Genomic DNA, 22,773 nt, shown 5'->3' on the forward strand with positions numbered 1-22,773 from the left:
GATAGATAGATAGATAGATAGATAGATAGATAGATAGATAGATAGATAGATGATGGACAGACAGATGGATCTGTCTAAGGACATTTTTCTTTGCCTTTCCTCTCAACATAAATAATTGGTGTGAATAGTTAATATAGTTTCTTCCTTTTCTTCAATCTGTATTTCTTTTTTGCCCAGAATTTCCTATGTACACTTAAAGGGCATAATATTATATTTGCAAGGCAGTAGAAAAGCATACATTTATTTTACAACTTATTCCTTTCCATCTTTGATTATAAGAGAAGGCAGAATTATCCCATTGTTTGAATCAGATCCCGGCTCAGAACTCAACCATCCCCTGGATGGCAGTCTCCTGGTTAGGTAGAGATTAGTCTTCGTAATTTTTCTCACACGTGCTTAATAAATACAGAAGTAAACACTACCATTTGTCAAAGCAAGAATAAAAATTTCAAGAAATCTATAGAGGACACAAGATACTGCAACAATGAAAATATTTTGCATTTCATTTAATCAATCAGTAAAGTAAAAGACACCATCAACGTACTATCTGGCATTGTGCAGATGAATGACATTGAGGACAATTCGTGTCTAGATTACATTCATGACATTAATGTGTTCTGTTCTTCAAACTGGGCTACACTAAAGGATGACTTAGGAAGCAGTGTCACTATTTTATTCATATTGCAAGTTACTTATGACCAGTATCTCTTGCTTTCACTTTTTTTTGTATCATGCCCAATGGCTTTCAATAAAAGTGTAGATGGCCAGAGAATGTGTCTTGTTTTTTTTTTCTTTTTTTAAAATTTTATCTTATTATGTTATGTTAGTCACCATACAATACATCATTAGTTTTTTATGTAGTGATCCACAATCCATTATTTTCATATAATACCCAGTGCTCCATGCAGTACATGCCTTCCTTAATACCCATCACTGGGCTAACCCATCCCCCCACCCACCTCCCCTCTAGAACCCTCAGTTTGTTTCTCAGAGTCCATAGTCTCTCATGGTTCATCTCTCCCTCCAATTTCCCTCCCTTCATTTTTCCCTTCCTTCTCCTAATGTCCTCCATGCTATTCCTTCTGTTCCACAAAAAGGTGAAACCATATGATAATTGACTTTCTCTGCTTGACTTATTTCACTTAGCATAATCTCCTCCAGTCCCATTCATGTTGATGTAAAAGTTAGGTATTCATCCTTTCTGATGGCTGAGTAATATCCCATTGTATATATGGACCACATCTTCTTCATCCATTCATCTGTTGAAGGGCATCTCAGCTCTTTCCACAGTTTGGCTATTGTGGACATTGCTGCTATGAACATTGGGGTGCATATGGCCCTTCTTTTCACTACATCTGTGTGTTTGGGGTAAATACCCAGTAGTGCAATTGCTGGGTCATGGGGTAGCTGTATTTTTAATTTTTTGAGGCACCTCCACACTGTTTTCCAAAGTGCCTGTAACCACCTTGCATTCCCACCAATAGTGTAAGAGGGTTCCCCTTTCTCCACAACCTCTCCAACATTCGTTGTTTCTTGCCTTGTTAGTTTTTGCCATTCTAACTGGTGTAAGGTGGTATCTCAATGTGGTTTTGATCTGAATTTCCCTGATGGCTAATGATGATGAACATTTTTCCATATGTCTGTTAGCTATTTGTATGTCTTCTTTGGAGAAGTGTCTGTTCATGTCTTCTGCCCATTTTTTGACTTGATTATTTGTTTTTTGGGTGTTGAGTTTGGGAAGTTCTTTATAGATCTTGGATACCAGCCTTTTATCTGTAGTGTCATTTGCAAATATCTTCCCCCATTCTGTGGGTTGCCTCTTTGTTTTGTTGACTGTTTCCTTTGCTGTGCAGAAACTTTTTATCTTGATGAAGTCCCAAAAATTCATTTTGCTTTTGTTTCACTACCCTTTGGAGATGTATTTTGAAAGAAGTTGCTGTGGCCAATGTCAAAGAGGTTACTGCCTATGTTCTCCTCTAGGATTTTGATGGATTCCTGTCTCACATTGAGGTCTTTCATCCATTTTGAGTTTATCTTTGAGCATGTATCTTTTTTTTTTTTTCATTTATTCATTTTTTATTTTTATTTTATTTTTTTAATTTTATTCTTATGTTAATCCCCATACATTACATCATTAGTTTTAGATGAAGTGTTCCATGATTCATTGTTTGTGCACAACACCCAGTGCTCCATGCAGAATGTGCCCTCCTCAATACCCACCACCAGGCTAACCCATCCTCCCACCCCCCTCCCCTCTAGAACCCTCAGTTTGTTTTTCAGAGTCCATCGTCTCTCATGGTTCGTCTACCCCTCCGATTTCCCCCGCTTCATTCGTCCCCTCCCGCTACCTTCTTCTTCTTCTTCTTTTTTTTTTCTTAACATATATTGCATTATTTGTTTCAGAGGCACAGATCTGACAGTCTTGCACAATTCACAGCGCTTACCAGAGCACATACCCTCCCCAGTGTCTATCACCCAGTCACCCCATCCCTCCCACCCCACCCCCCACTCCAACAACACTCAGTTTGTTTCCTGCGATTAAGAATTCCTCATATCAGTGAGATCAGTGGAAACAGTTAAGAAAAAAAGAATTCCATTTAAGTTAGATATAAATTAAATAAACATGCAGTTATAAGTAAAATTAGTTCCCTGTACTGAACACATTTTTAAGTACAGTATGGTGTGCCCCTTTATGGAGGTACACTTAGTTTTACTAGGATAAATGAGAGTGTGCCATCTCTATGTCTAATTAGTCTTCGGTCTCTTACACACACACACACAGACACACACACACACAACTAGCCTGATTTCTATTCCCCTTATAAGACTTAGTTCAAGTATCATTTCTAGAAAACTTTTCCCAATTTAATCTGCCTTATTACCTAACTTCCTCCCCTTGAGATCTCATAGCACTAGAAAATTTTATCTCTGTAAAATTTTCCCAAGTTCAGATATTTGAAAGGCCTCACCAAATTCCATATAGTATGCTCATGTAAAGGTCTTATTTTAAAGGAAAGAATATGGTGCAGCAAGAGGAAAAGAATGCAGGAAAACATCAGACAGGTCTCCAGGATACAGCCCCCTGTGTGAGATCCTCCAGGGCCCTATTTGCACACAAAGATGCTCTTTACCTTGAACCACCACTATCTGAGTGAGGAATCTTCAAGAAGCTCTCAGTGGGGGTCCTTAAGTAATTAAAGCAGGTTTTACAAATTGGTTAGTCCAGGTACAAACTATTAGTGCAGAAAATGTTTGGGGATCCCCAGGGGAGTTTCTGGTTCATCATAAATTCTTTGTCCAAAGTCAAATAACAGACATCCAAGTATCCCCAAAGGTATTTTAGAACTTTTTCAGCAGAGCTATTAACCAACTCCATTTCTACAATCTTATTTATAGCAATCTTATTTATAGCAATAAGAGTTTTGGATATAGAAAGCAGTCAACTTTTGAAATAATGTCTTCAGTATTTAATTATTTTATACAAAAGTATCATTACCCCAATCACAGAAGATATTTTATTTAATAATTATCACCACTTACATTTTTTTCTCCTTAGAGAATAATCCAAAATAATCCAAATTATTTTACTATCACTTTGATCACATTTCCCTGTTATTCTACCAATCTACTAATCCAATTTCAGTTATCTTGCATGTATTTTAAGTTTTATTGAGTTATATATAATACATAATAAAATGTATTTAAAATGCCGTATAGATACATGAATGCCAAATATATAGTATGAACCAATCACCACAATCAAGATAATAAATTTAAGTGAATATACCCATTAACCACAAAAGTTCCTGGAATTTATGTAAAAGTAATCTTGCAGAGGTGCCTGGGTGGCTCAGTTGATTAAGTATCTGACTTTTTTTTTTTTAAGATTTTATTTATTTGACAGAGAGAGAGAGAGTGCACACAAGCAGGGGGAGCGGCAGAGGGAGAAACAGGCTCCCCGCAGAGCAGAGAGTCTGACGTGGGGCTTGATCCTGGGACTCTGGGATCATGACCTGAGCCGAAGGCAGACGCTTAATGACTGAGTTGAGCATCTTTTCATATGTTTGTTTACCTTGTGTCAATTTCCTTTTAAAATCTTTAATCTACTTTCTTTACTGGATTATTTTCTTCTTATTGGAGATTTCAATTGCCTTGACCCTAATCTTTCAGGGGACATATTCACTCTTTCAATGTCAAATATATGGTTAGCTGTTGGCTTTTCGGAGATGCTCTTTATCAGATTGAAAAGTGACCTTTTCCTAAATTGGTAAGAAATTTTATCAATAATGATTTCTGGGTTTTTCCAAATACTTGTTTTCTGAATCTAATGAGATAATAGCAGTTTGTTTTTTTTTTAAAAATCAATTAATTTGGTGAAATACATTGTCCAATTCTAGAATGTTAACTAACCTTACATTTCCACGTGGCCATAATGTGCTATTCTTTTATATAATATTGGATTTAATTTCCTAAAATTTTGTTAAGAATTTTTGCATTTGTGTACTTAGGAGATATTATTCTGCAGTTTCTTTTCTTTCTTTCTTTTTCTTTCTTTTTTTTTTTTTTTTTAGTTTTCTTCTCTTGTTATGCCTTTTTCTGATTTTGGTACCAGAATATTATTGGTCTCATTGAGAATTGGAATGAACTTTCTTTATATTGTGAAAGTTTGTGCTGGGTTTAATTTTTTTCATTAAATATTTAATAAAATTCATCATTAAAGCTATCTGGGTCTAGAGTTTACATTGCAGGAAGATTTTAAACTGCTATTTCAGTCTTTAATAGATAAAGGTTATCCCATTCAAGTTATCTATTTTTTCTTAAGTGAAATTTGGTGGTTTATACCTTTGAAAGAATTTGTCCATTTCGTCTCAGTTGCTGACTTCTTTGGCATAAAACGGTTCATAATATCTCTCTATTATCCTGCTAATATCTTTAGAGTCTATAGTCATCTTGACTTTTCAGTTCCAGTATTAACAACTTGTATTCTTTCTCTCTCTCCTCCTCTTTCTCTGTCTCTGCTCTTGTTCTCTCACTTTTTTTTCTCTGTCCCTCACTCCTCTCTTCTTTTCTGATCAGTTTGGCTAGTATTTTACTAGTTATATTGGTCTCTTAAAGAAACCAATTTGGTTTAATTAGTTTTCTATTTGTTTACCTTTTTACTTTATTTATCAATTTCCAATCTGATCTTTATTATTTTATCTTTTTTTGCTTATTTTGGGTATATTTGGGTAATTTGGGTAATGTGATCTTCTTTTCTATGTTCTTTAAGTTAAACCTGAAGACACTGATTTGAAACCTTTCTTCTCTTCTAATGCATACATTGAATGCTTGAGAATGCCCTATTTGTACTGTTCTAACTTCATTCCACAACTTTTAATATGTTGTGTATATTTGCCATTCAGTTCAAAATGCTTTGCAATTTCCCTTTTGATTTCTTATTTGTCCTATGGGTTAATTTAGAATTGTGTTTTTGTTTTCAAATATATAGAGGTTTTCCAAATACTGCTCTATCATAGTTTCTAGTTTGGTTCTAATGTGGTTAGAGAACCCACTTTCTTTGATTTAGATCTTTTCAAATGTATTTCCTGTGCAGTAGAAAAGAATGTGTGATCTGCTGGTTTGGTTAGAGTTTTAATAATAATTAGTTAAGTTAGGGTCAATTGATAATGTTGATCAAATCTTCTTTATCCTTCTTAACTTCTTGTCTACTTGCTCCATTAATTATTGAGAGAGCACTGTTTAATCTCTAATGAAATTATAGATTTATCTATTTCTCCTTGCAGTTCTATTAGTCTCTGCTTCATGCGTTTTGAAGCTCTGTTATTATGTGCATAAAAATTTAGAATCATGTCATCTTGATGAATTGACTTCTTGATCATTAGGACATTAAGCAGTATATAGTCAGTTTAGTGGTCTTTTTTTTTTTTTTTAATTATCAGTTCTGACAGTCCTTGACTTTGTATTGGAGTATTTGCACAGTTTATGTTAAATGTCTCATTGATTTAGTTGGGTTTAAATCTTGATATTTGCTTTCTATATATCTTATCTGTTCTTTGTTCATTTCTTCTATTTATGACTCCTTTAGATTTTTGGAGTATTTTATATCAATCAATTAATTTTCTATCTTGGCTCGTTAACTATAAATCATTGTTATGTTATTTTAGTCGTTGATTTTCAGTCTTTCATCAAGTGATGTTATACTATTCACACGTTGAGTAACAGTATTGCCTTTCAGCTTTTGTGTAATTGCCATCATATGTTTTACATCTATATAAATATGAACCCTGTGTTAGTTTTCCATCTGTGGTAACAAATTACCACAAATTTGGTGCTTGAACAACACAGATTTATTACTTCATAGTTTCTGTAAATCAGAAATCAAAGTAGGCTCAACTGGGATCCGCTCAGGGAATTGCAGGTCCACAATCAAAGTATTTACGGGATTGTGCTCCTTGCTACCGATTCTGAGGAAGAATCCCTTCTAATATTCAGGTTTTTGATGGAATATGTCCTCTTTTTGTTGTAGGACTAAAGTTCTAATTCCTTGCTAGATATCATTCAGAGGAGGCTGTCCTTGGCTTTTAGGGGCATCTCTGGTCCTTACATGGGGGCTTCTTCCTCCACTGCCAGCAGTGGTGTAGTCAATCCTTCTCATACTTGGAGTATTTCTGACTTTCCCTTCTGCTGCATCTCCTTCTCTCTTCTGTTTTGTATTTCAACTAGAGCGAGTTCTCTGCTTTTAAGGGCTCATGCAGTTAGTCTTACCTGGATTATCTAGGATACTTTAGGATAGTTTTCCCATTTTAATGTCTATAATCTTAATTATTATCTGCAAATTTCCTTTGCCATTTAACTGAACATATTTATAAATGGCTGGATTTATGCATTGAGACATTGACGGCATTAACACCTTTACAGAGGAGAGGGACATTATACTCTATTCTCTATTGCCACTTTCTCTCTCTCTCTCTCTCTCTCTCTCTCTCTATATATATATATATAGTTGTTTAAATTGTCAATGAGTTCTTAAGGTGACTTTAATAAGGAAAGCAAAACTTTTATATGTAAACACATTGTTATCATTTCTAGAGTTCTTCATTATTTTGTGTATATCCAGATTTCCATCTGGTATCACTTCCCAAATGCCTGAATGACTTTCTTTAACATTTCTTACAGGGCAGGTCTACTAGTGCTGATTCACTTCAGTTACTGTATATCTGAGAAAATCTTCATTTTGCCTTCATGTTTGAAATAAAATTTTGTTGAGTTCGAATTCTAAATTGAAAGGTTTTTTTTTTTCTTTCAGTACCTTAAAAATTCTGAGCAATTATCTTTGGCCAGAGTTATTTCAGATGAAAAGTCTCCTCTAATCTTTATTTTGTGCTTCTGTACCTAAAGAACCCACCCACCTAGTCCTCCTAGATTCTTGAATATTTTTCTCTTTATCACTTGTTTTAGGCAATTTGGATATGATATACTTTGGTGTAGTTTTCTTCATTATTCTTGTCCTTAGCTTTCATTTTGACACACTTGGGTTATAATCTTTATCAGATTTGGAAATCTTTCAGCCAGTAGATCTTTACATACTGCTTTCTGTCCCAGACTCCTTTGGAACTTTAAGTTCACATCAACTAGGCCACTTGAACTTATCCTACATCCCTCAGATGTTCTGTTCATTTTCTTTTAGTTCTTTTTTTTTTCTTGATGTATTACTTTTTTAATAGTTTCTGTTACTTCTTTCAAGTTATCTTTTCTTCTGCAATGTTTAATCTACTACTAATCCCGTCTTGTGTATTTTGCCTTCAGACACTGTAGTTTTAATATGTATAAATTTGATTTTTAACATAGCTTCCAAGTCTGTAACATGATCAGTCTTTGCTCTAGATTCTTGAACATATGGAATGCAGTTATAGTAACTGCTTTACTCTTCGTGTCTGCTAATTCTGTCATCTGTGCCATTTCTGGGTCACTTAAGGTTGGATGTATTTTTCTTTTCTCATCATGTCTCATATTTCCTGCTTCTTTTCATGGTGAATAATTTTAAATTAGATGCCAGAATTTGTGGATTTTACTCCTTTACTGTGCTGAGTATTTTTGTATTTACTTTAAGTCTTTTTCAGGAATCCAGATGAATTACTTGGATACAGTTTCATCCTTTCAGTTCATGCTTTTAAGTTTTGTTAGGGGGGAACAAAATAGTCCAGAGCTAATTTTGCCTCATTCTTGAAGTAAAATCTTTCTAAATTCCTTATTTGCCATATTTTATGAGGTGCTTTTGTTTTGTTTTGTTTCTTCTCATTTTTTTTTTTTTTTAATCTGGCTCATGGGAATAAAAACTATTTGTTTCTCTGTTTGAGCTTTGCAAATTGTTTCTCCTGAATCTTTTGGGAAGTTCTCTCCCTGGACTCAGTAGTTTCTTTTCATGGACATACGTGCAGCAGTACTCATCTGGAAGACCCCAGGGAAACTTACTGCAGACCTGAGGAAGTCCTCATTGCCCACCTGTCTCCTGTCTGGTACTCTGTCCTGTGAACTTTGCTTCCCCTGACTGCCTTCCCTGCCTCAATGCAAGGAGACTTCTAGACTCCAGCTGGGCCCCTCCTTCCTCTACTGCAGCTTATAAACTCTCTCTAGATAATTACCTCGGGCAGTAGTAGGACACACCCATTTCCTTTTATATTTCAGAGATCACTGTTGACTGCTTTGTTGACTGATTCACAATGTCTTGAAAACGGCTGTTTTTTTTTTTTTTTAAGATTTTATTTTTATTTATTTGAGACAGAGAGAATGAGAGAGAGCACATGAGAGGGGGGAGGGTCAGAGAGAGAAGCAGACCCTCTGCCGAGCAGGGAGCCCGATGCGGGACTCGATCCCGGGACTCCAGGATCATGACCTGAGCCGAAGGCAGTCGCTTAACCAACTGAGCCACCCAGGCGCCCCGAAAACTGCTGTTTTGTACAGTATGTTTGATTCTTGGTTCTTTCTTTTACTTGGTAGAATAAATCGGGTGCCTCTTTCTACATCTTGGTTGGAAGCTGACATTCTTGTATATAATATTTCAACATAGTAAACAAAATTCTACAGAGAATGACAAGGATTTGAATAATGCTAGCAGTATGTTTTGTTTGTGATGTTGTTAAATCCTGACCTCAAAATATCACAGTCTCCCGTTCTGTACTGAATATAAAATCATTTTGTATCTATATATCTATGTCTAAATTTCATTTTCTGCCTGTGTTGTCCATACATTTTATTTTGAAATTAATTTATTTTTGTTAATTAATTAATTGTACTCCAGTTTTGACACTGACTGTTGATAGCAGGGTATCACAAAGCTACTCTGAAAGAGCCAAAGCCATGAACTGAAACATGGCCAACATTCTAGGCCAACAAGTCTATGTCTCATAAACAGAAAGACTATAGAAACTGTGGAATCTGCAGTTCATGATAGATAAAAACAAGCAGCAAGAAGTAAAGGGATTTTCAGAATTCATTTGGCAGATCAGAGTAATGAGTTAAAGAAAGGGGAGGAGTTTGATAAAGTAAAGTAGAAACAAGCACATCTTGAACATGAGCCAAGACTCTCTTAAATTGGGAAATTTATGAGATTTTCCTGCTTCTGAACAATGGGCAACTGACTTCTCCAGGAGTCGTGGACTGTGTTAGTATGTCACCTTAATGAATCTGGTGGATAATTGTTATACATTTAATTATAAATTAAATAATGCCATTATTTATATTATACAATTATAGTATTTATAATACAATTATAATTTTCTAAAACCTCACCATGCAATTTTTTTAAAAGTTTGGATATTTGATTTATGTTAACATACAGTAAAATTTACTTTTTTTATTTTCGCTGTATAGTTTGATGAATTTTAATGTATGCATAGATTCATGTAACCACCACCACCACAATCAGTAAACAGAATTCTTCCATCATCCCCAGACACTTTTATTTTTTTCCTTTTGAAGTTACATCTTCCTATAACCTCTAAGCCCCACATAACCACCACTCCCTTTCCTTCACTATAATTTCATCTTTTCAAGAATGTCACATAAATGGAATCATCCAAAATCTAACCTATCTAAGGTAAATAAATACCTAGGAGTTGGGTTCCAGGGCTATAAGGTTAGTGCATGTTTTTAATTGCATGAGAAACTGCCAAATCATTTTCCACAATGGCGATATAATTTGAATTCTTTCTAGTAATATATAAGAAGTCAAGTTGCTTCTCATTCTCACTGGTGTTTGATCTTGTCAGTTTTTGATTTTTTGTTTTTAATGCTACACATCAAAATAGGTGTGTAGTGAAATCTCTGTGGTTTTATTTTTTTTAATTTTTTTTAAAGATTTTATTTATTTATTTGAGAGAGAGAATGAGAGAGAGAGAGAGAGAGAGAGCATGAAATGGGGGAGGGTCAGAGGGAGAAGCAGACTCCCCGCTGAGCAGGGAGCCCGATGCGGGACTCGATCCCGGGACTTCAGGATCATGACCTGAGCCGAAGGCAGTCGCTTAACCAACTGAGCCACCCAGGCGCCCCAATCTCTGTGGTTTTAATGTGCATGTCTGCAATGTATTGCCATGGCTTTATGCTGTGGCCAATGATAGTGCACACCTTTTCGTGTGCTTGTTTCTCATTCCTGTATCCGTATATCCTTGTCTGTGAAATGTCTTTGCAATGTCTGTACCCATGTTCTAATTGGATTATATTTTTCATTACAGTGTTAGGGTTCCTTACAAATGTTATAAGAGCAGTTTTGTTCTCCAAACAACCTCTTTAGTGATGTCTGTTCACTTCTTTTGCACTTTTTTTTCTTACTATTGAATTTAGATCGTCTATATATTTCAGATACAATTCCTTGCTCAGAGATGTGTTGATTTGCAAGTACTCTCCCTCATGCTGTGGCTTATCTTTTCATTCTCTTTTAACAGTGTAATTCAGAAAGCAAAGCCTTTTAACTTTACTTTTAAAGAGGTCCAAGTATTAATCTTTTTCTTTTATGGACCATTCTTTTGGCGTCATGTCTAAGAACTCTTCACTTAGCCCAGAGTCACGAAGATTTTTCTCCCAATTTTTCTCATAAAAGTTTTATACTTTTATTTATAAAAGTATATTTATAAAGTGAGAGACACAGGGAGAGAGGGAACACAAGCAGGGGGAATGGGAGAGGGAGAAGCAGGCTTCCCGCTGAGCAGGGAGCCTGACGCGGGGCTCGATCCCAGGACCCTGGGATCATGACCTGAGCCAAAGGTAGATGCTTAAGGACTGAGCCACCCAGGTGCCCCAAAGTTTTATACCTTCATGTTTTCAGTTTAGGTCTTTGATTCATTTGGGGCTCAGTTTTGTAGGAGGGATAAATTCTGTCCTCAGGTTCATGTATTTGCATATGGATAGCCAATTATTTAAAAACCATTGCTATAATACTATTATTTCTTCATTGAAATGCCTTTGTTCTTAGCAAACTAAAATTTTAGAACATTGGCTGTATCGTAGGAGTCTATTTCTGGACTCTTCTCTGTTCCACTGATCTATGCACCTATCCCTGAACCATTATTGTGCTTCCCTAGTTGCATAGTTTTACCCAGGTCTTAAAATCAGACAGTATGATTTCTATGACTTTGTTCTTCTTTTACAAAAACATTTTGTAAATTCTAGTTTCTTTGCCTTCCACTTAAACTTTAGAATCATTCTGCCTACAAAATTATATACTGCTGGGATTTTAATTAGAATTGTATAGAGTCTTGATAGCAATTTTGAAATATCTGACATATTTTTCAATGTTGAGTCTACAAATATATCAACAGGGTATGTCTCCTTATTTATTAAGGTATTTTTTTCACTTCTTTGATCTGTTTGTAGTTTTTAGCATTCAGATGCCGTATGTGAATTTTGTTTGATTAATACCTAAGTGTTATATTTTGGAGCTATTGTATATACTTTTACATTTCTAATATTTCATTAAATATAATATAAATATAAATGTAAATATATATTAGTATATATTTAATTGTTCATTGCAAGTATGTATACAGAAAAATGATTATTTTTGCGTGTTTTTTTCTCATATCTTGTGACTGTGTTAGGTGCATTTATTAGTTCTGGCAATGTTTTTATAGAATTTTGGATGTGCAGTGAAGACAACAATGCATCTGCAAATTGGAAGAAAATTATTTTTTCCTTTCCAATTGTCTGCTTTTTATTCTTATTTGTTGCTTCGTACTGTGTTGCCCTTCAGAATGATGTTAATAGGAGTGTGTAGTGGGGATTTCCTTACTTGTTCCCAAGCTTGGAAATAAAGTATTTAATCTTTTACCTGAGCATCACATGGATTTGGTTTGTTTTCAGTGTATTCTGTTTTCCATTCTTCTATTTCCTCTTCCCTGCCTTCTTTGGATTGTGTGAACATTACTTACCATTCTATTTTATCTATCATGTTTTGGCTATATCTATTTTTCTCATTGCTATTGTGATTAAAATGTACCTATTTATCTTGGAACCAGTATTTTACTGTCTCATTTGAAATGTAGAAACTGTAGCACCATCTAGGTTCTTATATCCCTTTCTTCTTTGTCTTAGTTGTCTTCTGTATTATACCTGCATTAATCGAAAACCCCTATACTCAATGTTAAAGTTCTATTTCAATCATTAGACATATTTTTACAAAGATATTTATGATTTCTCTTGCTCTTTCTTCATCCCTAAAGTTTCCTCTGATAAAATTTCTCTTTTGTCTGAAGAATTTCCTTTTCCAATTCTTTTAGGATATAATCTTCTGGTAGAAGTTTTATTAATTGTCTTTAACCTGAGAATGATAATGTCTTTATTTTACCCTCATTTCTGAAGGATATTTTTGCTGGACATATAGAACTTTATTCTGACATATCGTTCTTCATGACACTTTAAAAATACTGTTTCACCTCCTTTTGGCCTCCGTGGTTTCTGATAAGAAACCTACAGTTATTTGAATTATTGTTTTCCTATAACGGATATATTTTTTGTAATTGTATGGCTTTAGCTTTTAGCAGTTTATGATGTTGATATTTTCATTTTTCCAACAATCTGTCCAAATTCAGGCCACATATTGTGACCAGACTTCTGTGGGCTGTGGATTAAAAATTAGTTACATTTTCAAAACCTTTGCAGTATTTTCAGATCTGTATACATGTGTACCGTTGGCCACTTCAGTACCTGTGTGGCGTTTTAGCTCTTAGTTCAATTCTCAAAGTCGTGGTACTGTTTAAGATCAGATCTACAAATGCACAGCTCAGGGCTGAGCCCAAGGTTTCATGAATAACTTGATGCAGTTGTTTTCCTAAGCTCTTTCTACTCTGTGATGCCTCTCATGCTTTCCTGTTCTGCATGTCTCCAGTTTACAGTCCCTTGGACTAAAAACTGGGGTTTTAAAAAATAGAAATAAAATAATAATAAAAACTGGGGTTTTATCTACCCCTCACTGCCATAGATGTGTCCTTATTGAGGGCCAACTAGCTGGAGGAAAGAGAAGGAGGAAAACAGTGGGATTTTCCTTGCCCTCTTGGGACCACCGTTCTTCTGACTGATGAGGAAGAATGTCTTCTTTCGGAGACTCAGGCACTTGCAGGCTCCCACTGCTGTGCCAGGGAATCTCTTCTGCTCCCTCAGACCAAACTAGAAAGCTTCTCTGGATCTCCAATGGGCCATGTTGATTATTTTTAGGGTTTCCAGCTGCCTTCAGTCCAACCAAGGGGTTCTGAAGAAAAAAAAAAATTTTTCACAGATTTTCTTTTTCAAATTCTGATATTTTTCTAGTAATGATATGCCTGCTACTATTTACATTTCAGAATCCTCAAAGAGATTATCCATGCATGCTGTCCTAGTGTTAGGGAAGAATTAAATGACATGGACAGGATGCATTGGGGTTACTTTCATTAACCCAGACCTAGAAATCTATATTATTTTTAAACTTGTTGACGCATATATGATCAGGATTTTTTGTTCATTTTTTAAACTCAGAATGAATATCTTTTCAATAAAAATATTAACTGAAATGATTTACAGCAGCTCACTTGATTGACACTCAATTTGTCATTCTAGTGTGGCTCTGAACATTTAACTCAGACTTTAGGATACCTCAGCCTACTTACTAACTTTTGACAGGAGTGTATTTAAGACCATATATATCTACTTTAGTGAATGGGGCAACATTAAAGGACTTTATAGGGGAAAAAAGAAAAGAGGCTGCAACTCTTCTTTCTTTCTGGCAGTCTATCACAGATGAAAATTATATTGGTCTTATAAAATTTGTTCTTTTAAAAAATATGTAATAGTAACATCCCCAAATTATGAGCTCTATGATCATTTGATGGTTTGTTCTGATATCTATTCAGATATTATAGTAAACTGAACAGTTTTTAATACCAGGATAACCTTTTTCCTCCCAACGTTTTTGTTATCATCATCATTACCTTAATTCCTGTTAAATAAATGAGCCAAAGAAAAACCCCCTCCTCCTATATTAATCCTCATGTTGTTTTCTTCTTCTTAGCATGGAAGGATTCCATCCTTCCACCATTAACTCAAAACCTCATTAGCACCAAATTCAAATTTTTACAAATCTATTGTTTTATTTTTTAATTTAATTTAATTTTATGTTATGTTAGTCACCATACAGTACATCATTAGTGTTTGATGTAGTGTTCCATGATTCATTGTTTGCATATAACACCCAGTGCTCCATGCAATACGTGCCCTCCTTAATACCCATTACTGGGCTAACCCATCCCGCACCCCTCTAAAACCTTTAGTTTGTGTCTTGGGGTCCATAGTATCTCATGGTTCGTCTCCCCCTCCGATTCCCCCCTCTTCATTTTTCCCTTCCTTCTCCTAATGTCCTCCATGCTATTCCTTATGTTCCACAAATACGTGAAACCATATGATAATTGACTTTCTCTGCTTGACTTATTTCACTTAGCATAATCTCCTCCAGTCCCATCCATGTTGATGCAATACCCAAGTGGGTATTCATCCTTTCTGATGGCTGAGTAATATTCCATTGTATATTGTTTTAAATATAGCCAAATATGCATATTTTAACCATTTAGAATCCACCTGCCTTGCACACCTTGCAGAAGTGCACCCACCTTCTGCTGGCTGTAGACAAGACAAACTCTGGGCCAGTCCAAACCACAGCTGCCCTCTGGAATTCTCCTGCTGTGCCGCTGAGTGACGTCACCTAGACACAGAAGCCTCCTTCTCAAATCACCTCTCCCAGGAGTTTCCTTGCCCTCCTCCCCCTCTGAGTGGTGCCCCTTCCCACACATACTGTCTCTGGTAGGTCTCTTGCTAGGAAGAATTCACCCTCTTATGCAACTGTCCAAGCACCACCCAAATAAACCCTATTGTCTCCTGCATGCCACCATGATCAGTCCTGAAATCCTCCAACTGATCACATTTCCCAACAGATTGACTTTTCCAGAATTTCTTAAAAGTGCTAATTACTGGGGGTACCTGGGAGGCTCAGTCAGTTAAACATCTGCCTTTAGCTCAGGTCATGATCTCCGGGTCCTGGGATCGAGCCCCACACCACTGCTGTCGGGCTCCCTGTTCAGCAAGGAGTCTGCTTCTCCCTCTCTCTCTGCACACCCCGCCCCCCGCTCATTCTCTCTCTCTCAAATAAATAATCTAAAAAAAAAAAAAAGTGATCATTACTGACTCTCTAGGAATGTGTTCTGAAACCTTACACATTAAGATTAATTTTAAATATATACTATGGCTTTGCTTTAAATTACTTTTCTTGACAGCATTATAAGACTTCTCTTTAAAGGCTAATTTGAATTACCAAATTGTGTTCTCTCATTTTGTACCTCAGGTGACATCAAAAGTTTTTGCCTTAGAACTCTTTATATTTGTAAAACTATTGGTGATTCCTCAAGGTTTTGTTTATGTGGGCTGTGCCTATTTATATATATCATATGTATATCATATTAGGCATTGAAATGAGAAGTTTTAAAATATTTGATTAATTCATTTAAATTTTAAAATGTTAATTTGTTAATTGTCAAAAATAATAAGTATGCTAATCCAAGTGTCATATTAAAGAAAATGACATTTTGAAAAATAGAGTAAAACAGTGGCTTTTTACATTAAAATTTATTATTGCAGTACAGTTGACAATGGCACATTTGTTTCAGATGTACACCTTAGTGATTCGATAATTCTATACATTACTCAGTGCTTACCATGATAAGTGTAGTTTACCATCTGTCACCATACAACATGCTTACAATATTAGTGACTATTTTCCCTGCTGCACTTTTTAACTCTGTGACTTATTTTTTTTTTATAACTAGAAGTTTGTACCTCTTAATCCCTTTCACCTGTTTTATCCAGCTCCCCACCCACATCCCTTCTGGCAATGACTAGTTTGTTCTCTGTATTTAAGAGTCTAGTTTCTTATTTGTTTACTTCGGTGTTTATTTGTTTTTGTTTTTTTAATATATTTTACATATCAGTGAAATTATATAGCATGTGTCTTCTCAGTCTGACTATTTCACTTAGCATAATACCCTCAAGGTCAATCCATGTTGTCACAGATGTCAAGATTTCATTTTTTAATGGTTAAGTAATATTCCCTTGTGTGTGTGTGTGTGTGTGTGTGTGTATGTATGTCACTCTTATTTATCCATTCATCTATTTATGGACACTTGGTTATTTCTATATCTTGGCTATTATAAATAATGCTGCAATAAGCAGAGGGATGCATATATCTTTTTGAATTGGTGTTTTCATTTTCATTTTCATTTCAATATTCAGTATTGAAATTACTGGATTATATAGTATTTCTATTTTGAATTTTTTCCGTTAACTCCATACTGTTTTCCATAGTGGATGCACCAATTTACAATCTGACCAACAGTACCTGAGGGTTCCCTTTTTTCTATATCTTCACCAACACTTGTTATTCCTTGTCTTTTTGATACTAGCCATTCTGACTGGTGTGAAATGATATATTGTGGTTTTGTTGGCATTATGGTTTTGATTTCCCCGATGATTAGTGATGTTCAGCATCTTTTCATGTGTCTGTTGGCCATCTGTATGTCTTCTTTAGAAAAATGTCAATTCAGGTCCTCTGTCCATTTTTAAATCAGATCATTAGGATTTTTAGTGTTGAGTTGTATAAGTTCTTCATATATTTGGGATATTAACCCCTTGTTGGATATATCATTTACAAATATATGAATATGTCTCCTCAGGCAAGGAAAACAAAAACAAAAATAAACTATTGGGATTATGCCGAAATAAAAGGCTTTTTTGCACGACAAAGGAAACAATCAACAACAAAAAAAGGCAAACTTTTGTTCTGTTTTGTTTTTTACACCTTTGCAAGTTTCTCTAGTGTGTACTGTAACAGAAGACAGGGAGATTCTTTTTTTTTTTTTTTAAAGATTTTATTTATTTATTTATTTATTTATTTGAGAGAGAGAGAATGAGAGACAGAGAGCACGAGATGGGGGAGGGTCAGAGGGGGAAGCAGACTCCCTGCCGAGCAGGGAGCCCGATGCGGGACTCGATCCCGGGACTCCAGGATCATGACCTGAGCTGAAGGCAGTCGCCCAACCAACTGAGCCACCCAGGCGCCCCAGAAGACAGGGAGATTCTTGTATGTGTGGCTGCATTCAATCTTCTGTGATATGTTTTTAAACCTGAGAAAAAGACTCTTTTAGACAAGGAGATTATTGAACTTTTCCTCCATTAGCACAGTCCTGTAACTGGGATTGTGAAAATGTGAGAATTTTGCAGGAGAAATCCATATTCACACAGATATGTGGTTGGTAAAGGGAAGGCATCATAAGATCCCCTGGATGGGTTTTGAGGACTTCTGGGGTTCTTGAAACATACTTTGTGTACTATAGAATATTGTTAATCATAGAATGTACTCCAAAAAGCATAAAAATGGCCATGCTTTATTGTCAACATGTCTAAGACTTTCAGAATTTTTTTTTTTATTTTGCCTTGAGTTATCCTCTATTATTAACTTTAGTCTTTTATTTAGTTATCACCTCTTACTGTGGAAACAAGAAGAAAATGAAAGTAGTGCTTTCCATTCTTCCAACTTCAATTTTTCACTTGGATGTTCTTTGGTAAGGGTTATAATGCTTATAGACATCCAGCTATGAATTAACTTTAGGAAATTATCTGAAAATTATTTACTTCAACTTTATTGTTTTACTTTCTTATTTGTTCATTATATTTTTTTTCTGGTTATAAAAATAATCCACAGTTGGAGTTGAAAATCATGTAATGACCACTGAAGGCAATTTGGTTTAATCCTTTCAGTCAAAATTGTATATGCATTTACTCTTTGACATATCAATTTTACTTCTAGATAATTAACTGGAGCATTGATTGCACTAGATAAAGATTGTAATAGATAAATATTTGGATATTCTCAGGTGACATAACACATGCCCAGTAGTTTATCCACATGGTAGAAGACTGTGTAATTTGAACAGGAGTGAGAAAGTTCTCTACATAGTAACATGAATATATTTCTTACATGTATTATTAGTTTGAGAAAAGAAGCACAGTATAGAAAAGGGTACATTTTGTAAAAAGAAGGAAACATAAAAAAATGTGTGTTAATATTTGCATGAAATTGCAGGTAATTAATTAAGTGGTTAAGGAGGAAAGGGGTAAGGTACTGTTGGGAGGGGAAGGTCAAGAATTTTAATCAAAATGTATTCCACTTTCTGTCTGTATAATTTTGACTTCTCTAAATACATAGTAAGTGGAATCATAGACTATTTGTCTCTCTGTGACTGGTTAATTTTACTTAGTATAGCATCCTCAAGGTTCATCCATGTGTAGTATATGTCAGAATTAATTTTCTTTTTAAAGCTAAATAATATTCCATTTTGTTCCTGTACAACAGTTTGCTTATCCTTTAATGCATTGATGGACATTTAGGTTGCTTTCACTCATAAAATACTGTGAATAATGCTGCTATGAATATGAACATGGCTGTACGAATTCCTCTTTGAGACCTTGCTTGCAATTCACCTTCCATGTCTTCCCCTGGAAGCTGCAAACCTTCAGTAGACTCCAGAGATCCAAGATAGATTAGACAGATTCTGCAATTGCTGCTCAAGTGGGGAGACAGATGCCTGGTGCTTACTATTTTACCATCTTTTTCAAATCCTCCCTAATGCTAATTTCTAAGTGTCACACAGCCTTAAGAGTAAAAACAAGGAAAAGTAAATAAGCAAGGGCCGTGGGTCTTAATTTTAGTAGTCTTCTGCCAGATAAAGGATATACATGTGAATTTATTTGATGATATATATTTTGGCCAGATCTGATTAATCAATGAGTTATGAAAGAGTAGCTTTCCTGACAGTGGTGGTGATTGGGGGTGGGAAGATTGTTACCCTTATCCTGAATAAATTTGGGAGGATTATTGGTGGTGGTCAATTTGAACCACATGAGTATTCCATAGTTAATACTATGTTCTTCATCTTCTGAGAAATATCTAAGGGTTAGTGTGTGGAGGAAGACTGCAAGGCACAAAAGACATGTGGGACTGCTGGATGCTATTGTTGATGAAAGGGAATTAAGCTGTCAAATTAGTGGGAACTTTGGGGCCTGAGCAGCCAATGAGGGAAATTATAACATGAAGTTGGACCAAAATCTCCATTTAAGTCAGAGTTCTGGAGCTACCTGCCTCCACATTCTCATGTTTCTTAAAGCCAAAGAATGAGAACTGAAACTTACCAGAAAATATTGGCTACTTAATATATACAGAATATAAGCCTTTGTAAAGTTATTAAAACTAGATATTTCAGATACAGTCAAATTAAAAAAGTATTTTTAAGAAGTTAAAGTAGAGTAGAAAAATATACTAGATATGGGTCTTATGAGATAACAAGAAATTTGGATGAAATATAATTGTAATCCCTTTTAAAATTATTTAATCCAGGGGCGCCTGGGTGGCTCTGTTGGTTAAAAGACTGCCTTCAGCTCACGTCATGATCCTGCGTCGGGCTCCCTGCTCTTCCCGGAGCCTACTTCTCCCTCTCCCTCTTCCTGCCTCTCCTCCTGCTTGTGCTCTCTCTCTCTCTGTCAAATAAATAAGTAAAATCTTTAAAAAAATGCATTTAATCCAACTCAATAACGAATTCAGAACCAATGAGGCAATACACATAAAAATGCTCTATAGTCTAAACCGCGGCTAACAAATTCCTTGAATATCTTGGCATCAGAACTAGTGAATACTTCTGCAGGTTTTGAATGCTATTATTCTTCAGAATAGTTCTGAAATTACTCTTAAAATTATCATATAAATATGGAATAGTAATATTGTTCGACAAATCCACACTGTAAGAACGCACATTTCATGAGCACATTGTATCATAAAATGTAAACATTAAGATTTGTCAATTCTTACAGATCATCCAGCATATGCAGTTTACACTATAGAAGAGAGAATTATGATAAAGAATAAATAATTTGTTTCAGTTAGTAAAAATAATTGGACAAGAACTGGAGCATGTGATTCTCCATTTTGAAGTGTTTCTATTTACACAAATGCTTTACTATAGATAGAATTTCTATTAAAGAGTTCATTTGCATTCTAATTATCTAATGGGTTAAAATATTTATTGTTGTAATAAAAAATAGTCATTGTGCTATTGCTACTACGTTTATTATAACAAAATGAAAAGCATTACATTTTGATTAAAGTGTTCTTTTCTATAATTACAAAAGAACTAAAACAAGATACAGAAAGTCAAATTTCAGTGTACTTAAAATACAGAGTTAATGTCTGAAAACAGTCCATCCTATTGTAATACTTGTAATTATTATGTTACTTTAGAGACAGCATGTCAGATCATGTCCCTTGTATCTAAATTCATAAAGGCAGAAACTTGATTTATCGTGCTTAATTGCTAAGATACATATCAGTTCCTACTCCCACCACTAATGGCAATAATACAGCATCAGTGCTGACCTGAATGCTATTGTAAAGATATTTAATTATTATCAAACTTCTAAATGCCTGTCTGGTCATGTTGTTTAGGATATATAAAAAGCAATTCTATTAATATAATTAATTTTAGGAATATTAGTTGTCAGATTCAATTGAAAATCATAAAAGTGTGCATTAAATAAAAATTTGTGCTGTACTTTGAAATTTAGCATCTATTATGGATGCTATTGATTTGTTTATTGCAAACAGTACATTTTAGTAACAGTTTCAACGTGTCCAAAATGTGCAGCATATACAGTTTTTGCAATGTAATTAGTTAGAAATTGGGGAAGTTTAATTTTAAAATTGAATTGTTCATGAAAATCTATTTCATATTCTCTATGGCTTGAGCAGTTTCTCTTCATAAAATGTTCTATAGTTGTGTGAAGAAATTAAGTGCAGTTAATCAGAAAGAACATTATAGTTTGACACCTAATTTGAAAGCCCTGTCCTGAAGCAGTGAATGATTGCTTATAGAATTACATATGCCGATGAGGACCCAAATAGGAAATCCATTTATGCTCCAAGTAGATCTCAGTGTTGATGTCAGTCAGGGTGGTATTGTCTGTCTTTTTGTGAGAAATATTTCATAAAAGTATATATATAAAAGTATATATAAAAGCATATGATCCAAGAGCTTTTCTTGGATTCTTATATATAAAATAAAGTATATATATATAAATTTGTTAAATGTCTCATTTCTCATTTAGTTTGATAGGTTAAAAATAATAAAATAACATTAGCATGAATTTTTTAATTATTGTACATTGGAAGGCAGATCAGTGGTCTTGAAGTCATCTTACTGTGCAACCAAGTCAGTCCTGTTGATATAAGTACGGAGGTAAGAGATCAAGTTCTAAAGCTTAGCATTTTAACAAAAACAACAACAAAAAAGTAGTTGTCAGAAAGTCCCAATGGCACTGGTGAAATGTTTTTCATCTCTATTTAATCCATATTCATCTCTTTTTTCAGTGCCGCCAATGATCACAATGCCTCAGAAATCCTTTAATGCCACAGCAGAGAGAGGAGAAGAGATGACGTTATCCTGCAGGGCCTCTGGCTCTCCAGAGCCCTCCATCTCCTGGTACAGGTAGGTTACGCATACACGTCCTTCTGGCTTATGTCCAGAATCAATCTCATGGAAAAAGTTTTCTGATCTTATTTTATCAAGACTAAAAACACTCCTTTGAATTTTATTAAAAGGTTATGGTGGTTTTGTTTTCAGTTAAATTGGTTAGATTAAAATGTTAAAGAGATTAACAGAGTGATTTAACCCAAGTCAAAGGCTACACACATGGTGCTGGCTTTTCTTTGTATGAGGCATGTTTCTGGCCCAGAAGCCCAATGACTGATTCAACCACGTTAATGTTACTGCTAGAAAGTATCTAGAAATACAAATGCTAGTATTAATAGTACCACCATCGTATATATATAAAAACCATTTTATTGGAATGTAATTGTATATCTTAATTATGTACCATTTTATTCAGGAAAAAAGCTAATTATGTACAGTTAAATTTCCATAAATGTAATGTCATTTTTAAAAAGCTTACTTCATCAAATGAATAAACTCTCTATTCTCAATCTGTTCTTTGACAGTTTACTTTTATATATTTCTAACGAACTTTTCAATGTTATTTGATTTCTATTAACCATCAAACAGATATCAACATATTTCATTCTTTTATGTTATGGCTCTGTTAAAAAGGAGACAATGAAACTTTACAAATGGACAATCTTAAAAATACATCTTAGTTATTAAT

General features: G+C 34.7%; 1 protein-coding gene across 1 annotated transcript in view; it reads left to right on the top strand.

Annotated features, from left to right (window-relative positions):
* The window catches only part of NCAM2 (neural cell adhesion molecule 2), a 517,151-nt gene that overhangs the window by 315,369 nt on the left and 179,009 nt on the right, over positions 1-22,773 (top strand). The window contains exon 6 of the mRNA XM_035017513.1: positions 21,983-22,100. Coding sequence (XP_034873404.1) covers positions 21,983-22,100 — 118 coding nt within the window. The remainder of the gene's footprint in view (positions 1-21,982; positions 22,101-22,773) is intronic.

Source organism: Mirounga leonina, unplaced genomic scaffold, assembly GCF_011800145.1.
Source record: "Mirounga leonina isolate KUSES-001 unplaced genomic scaffold, KU_Mleo_1.0 Mir_172, whole genome shotgun sequence".
NCBI classification, from domain to species: Eukaryota; Metazoa; Chordata; class Mammalia; order Carnivora; family Phocidae; genus Mirounga; species Mirounga leonina.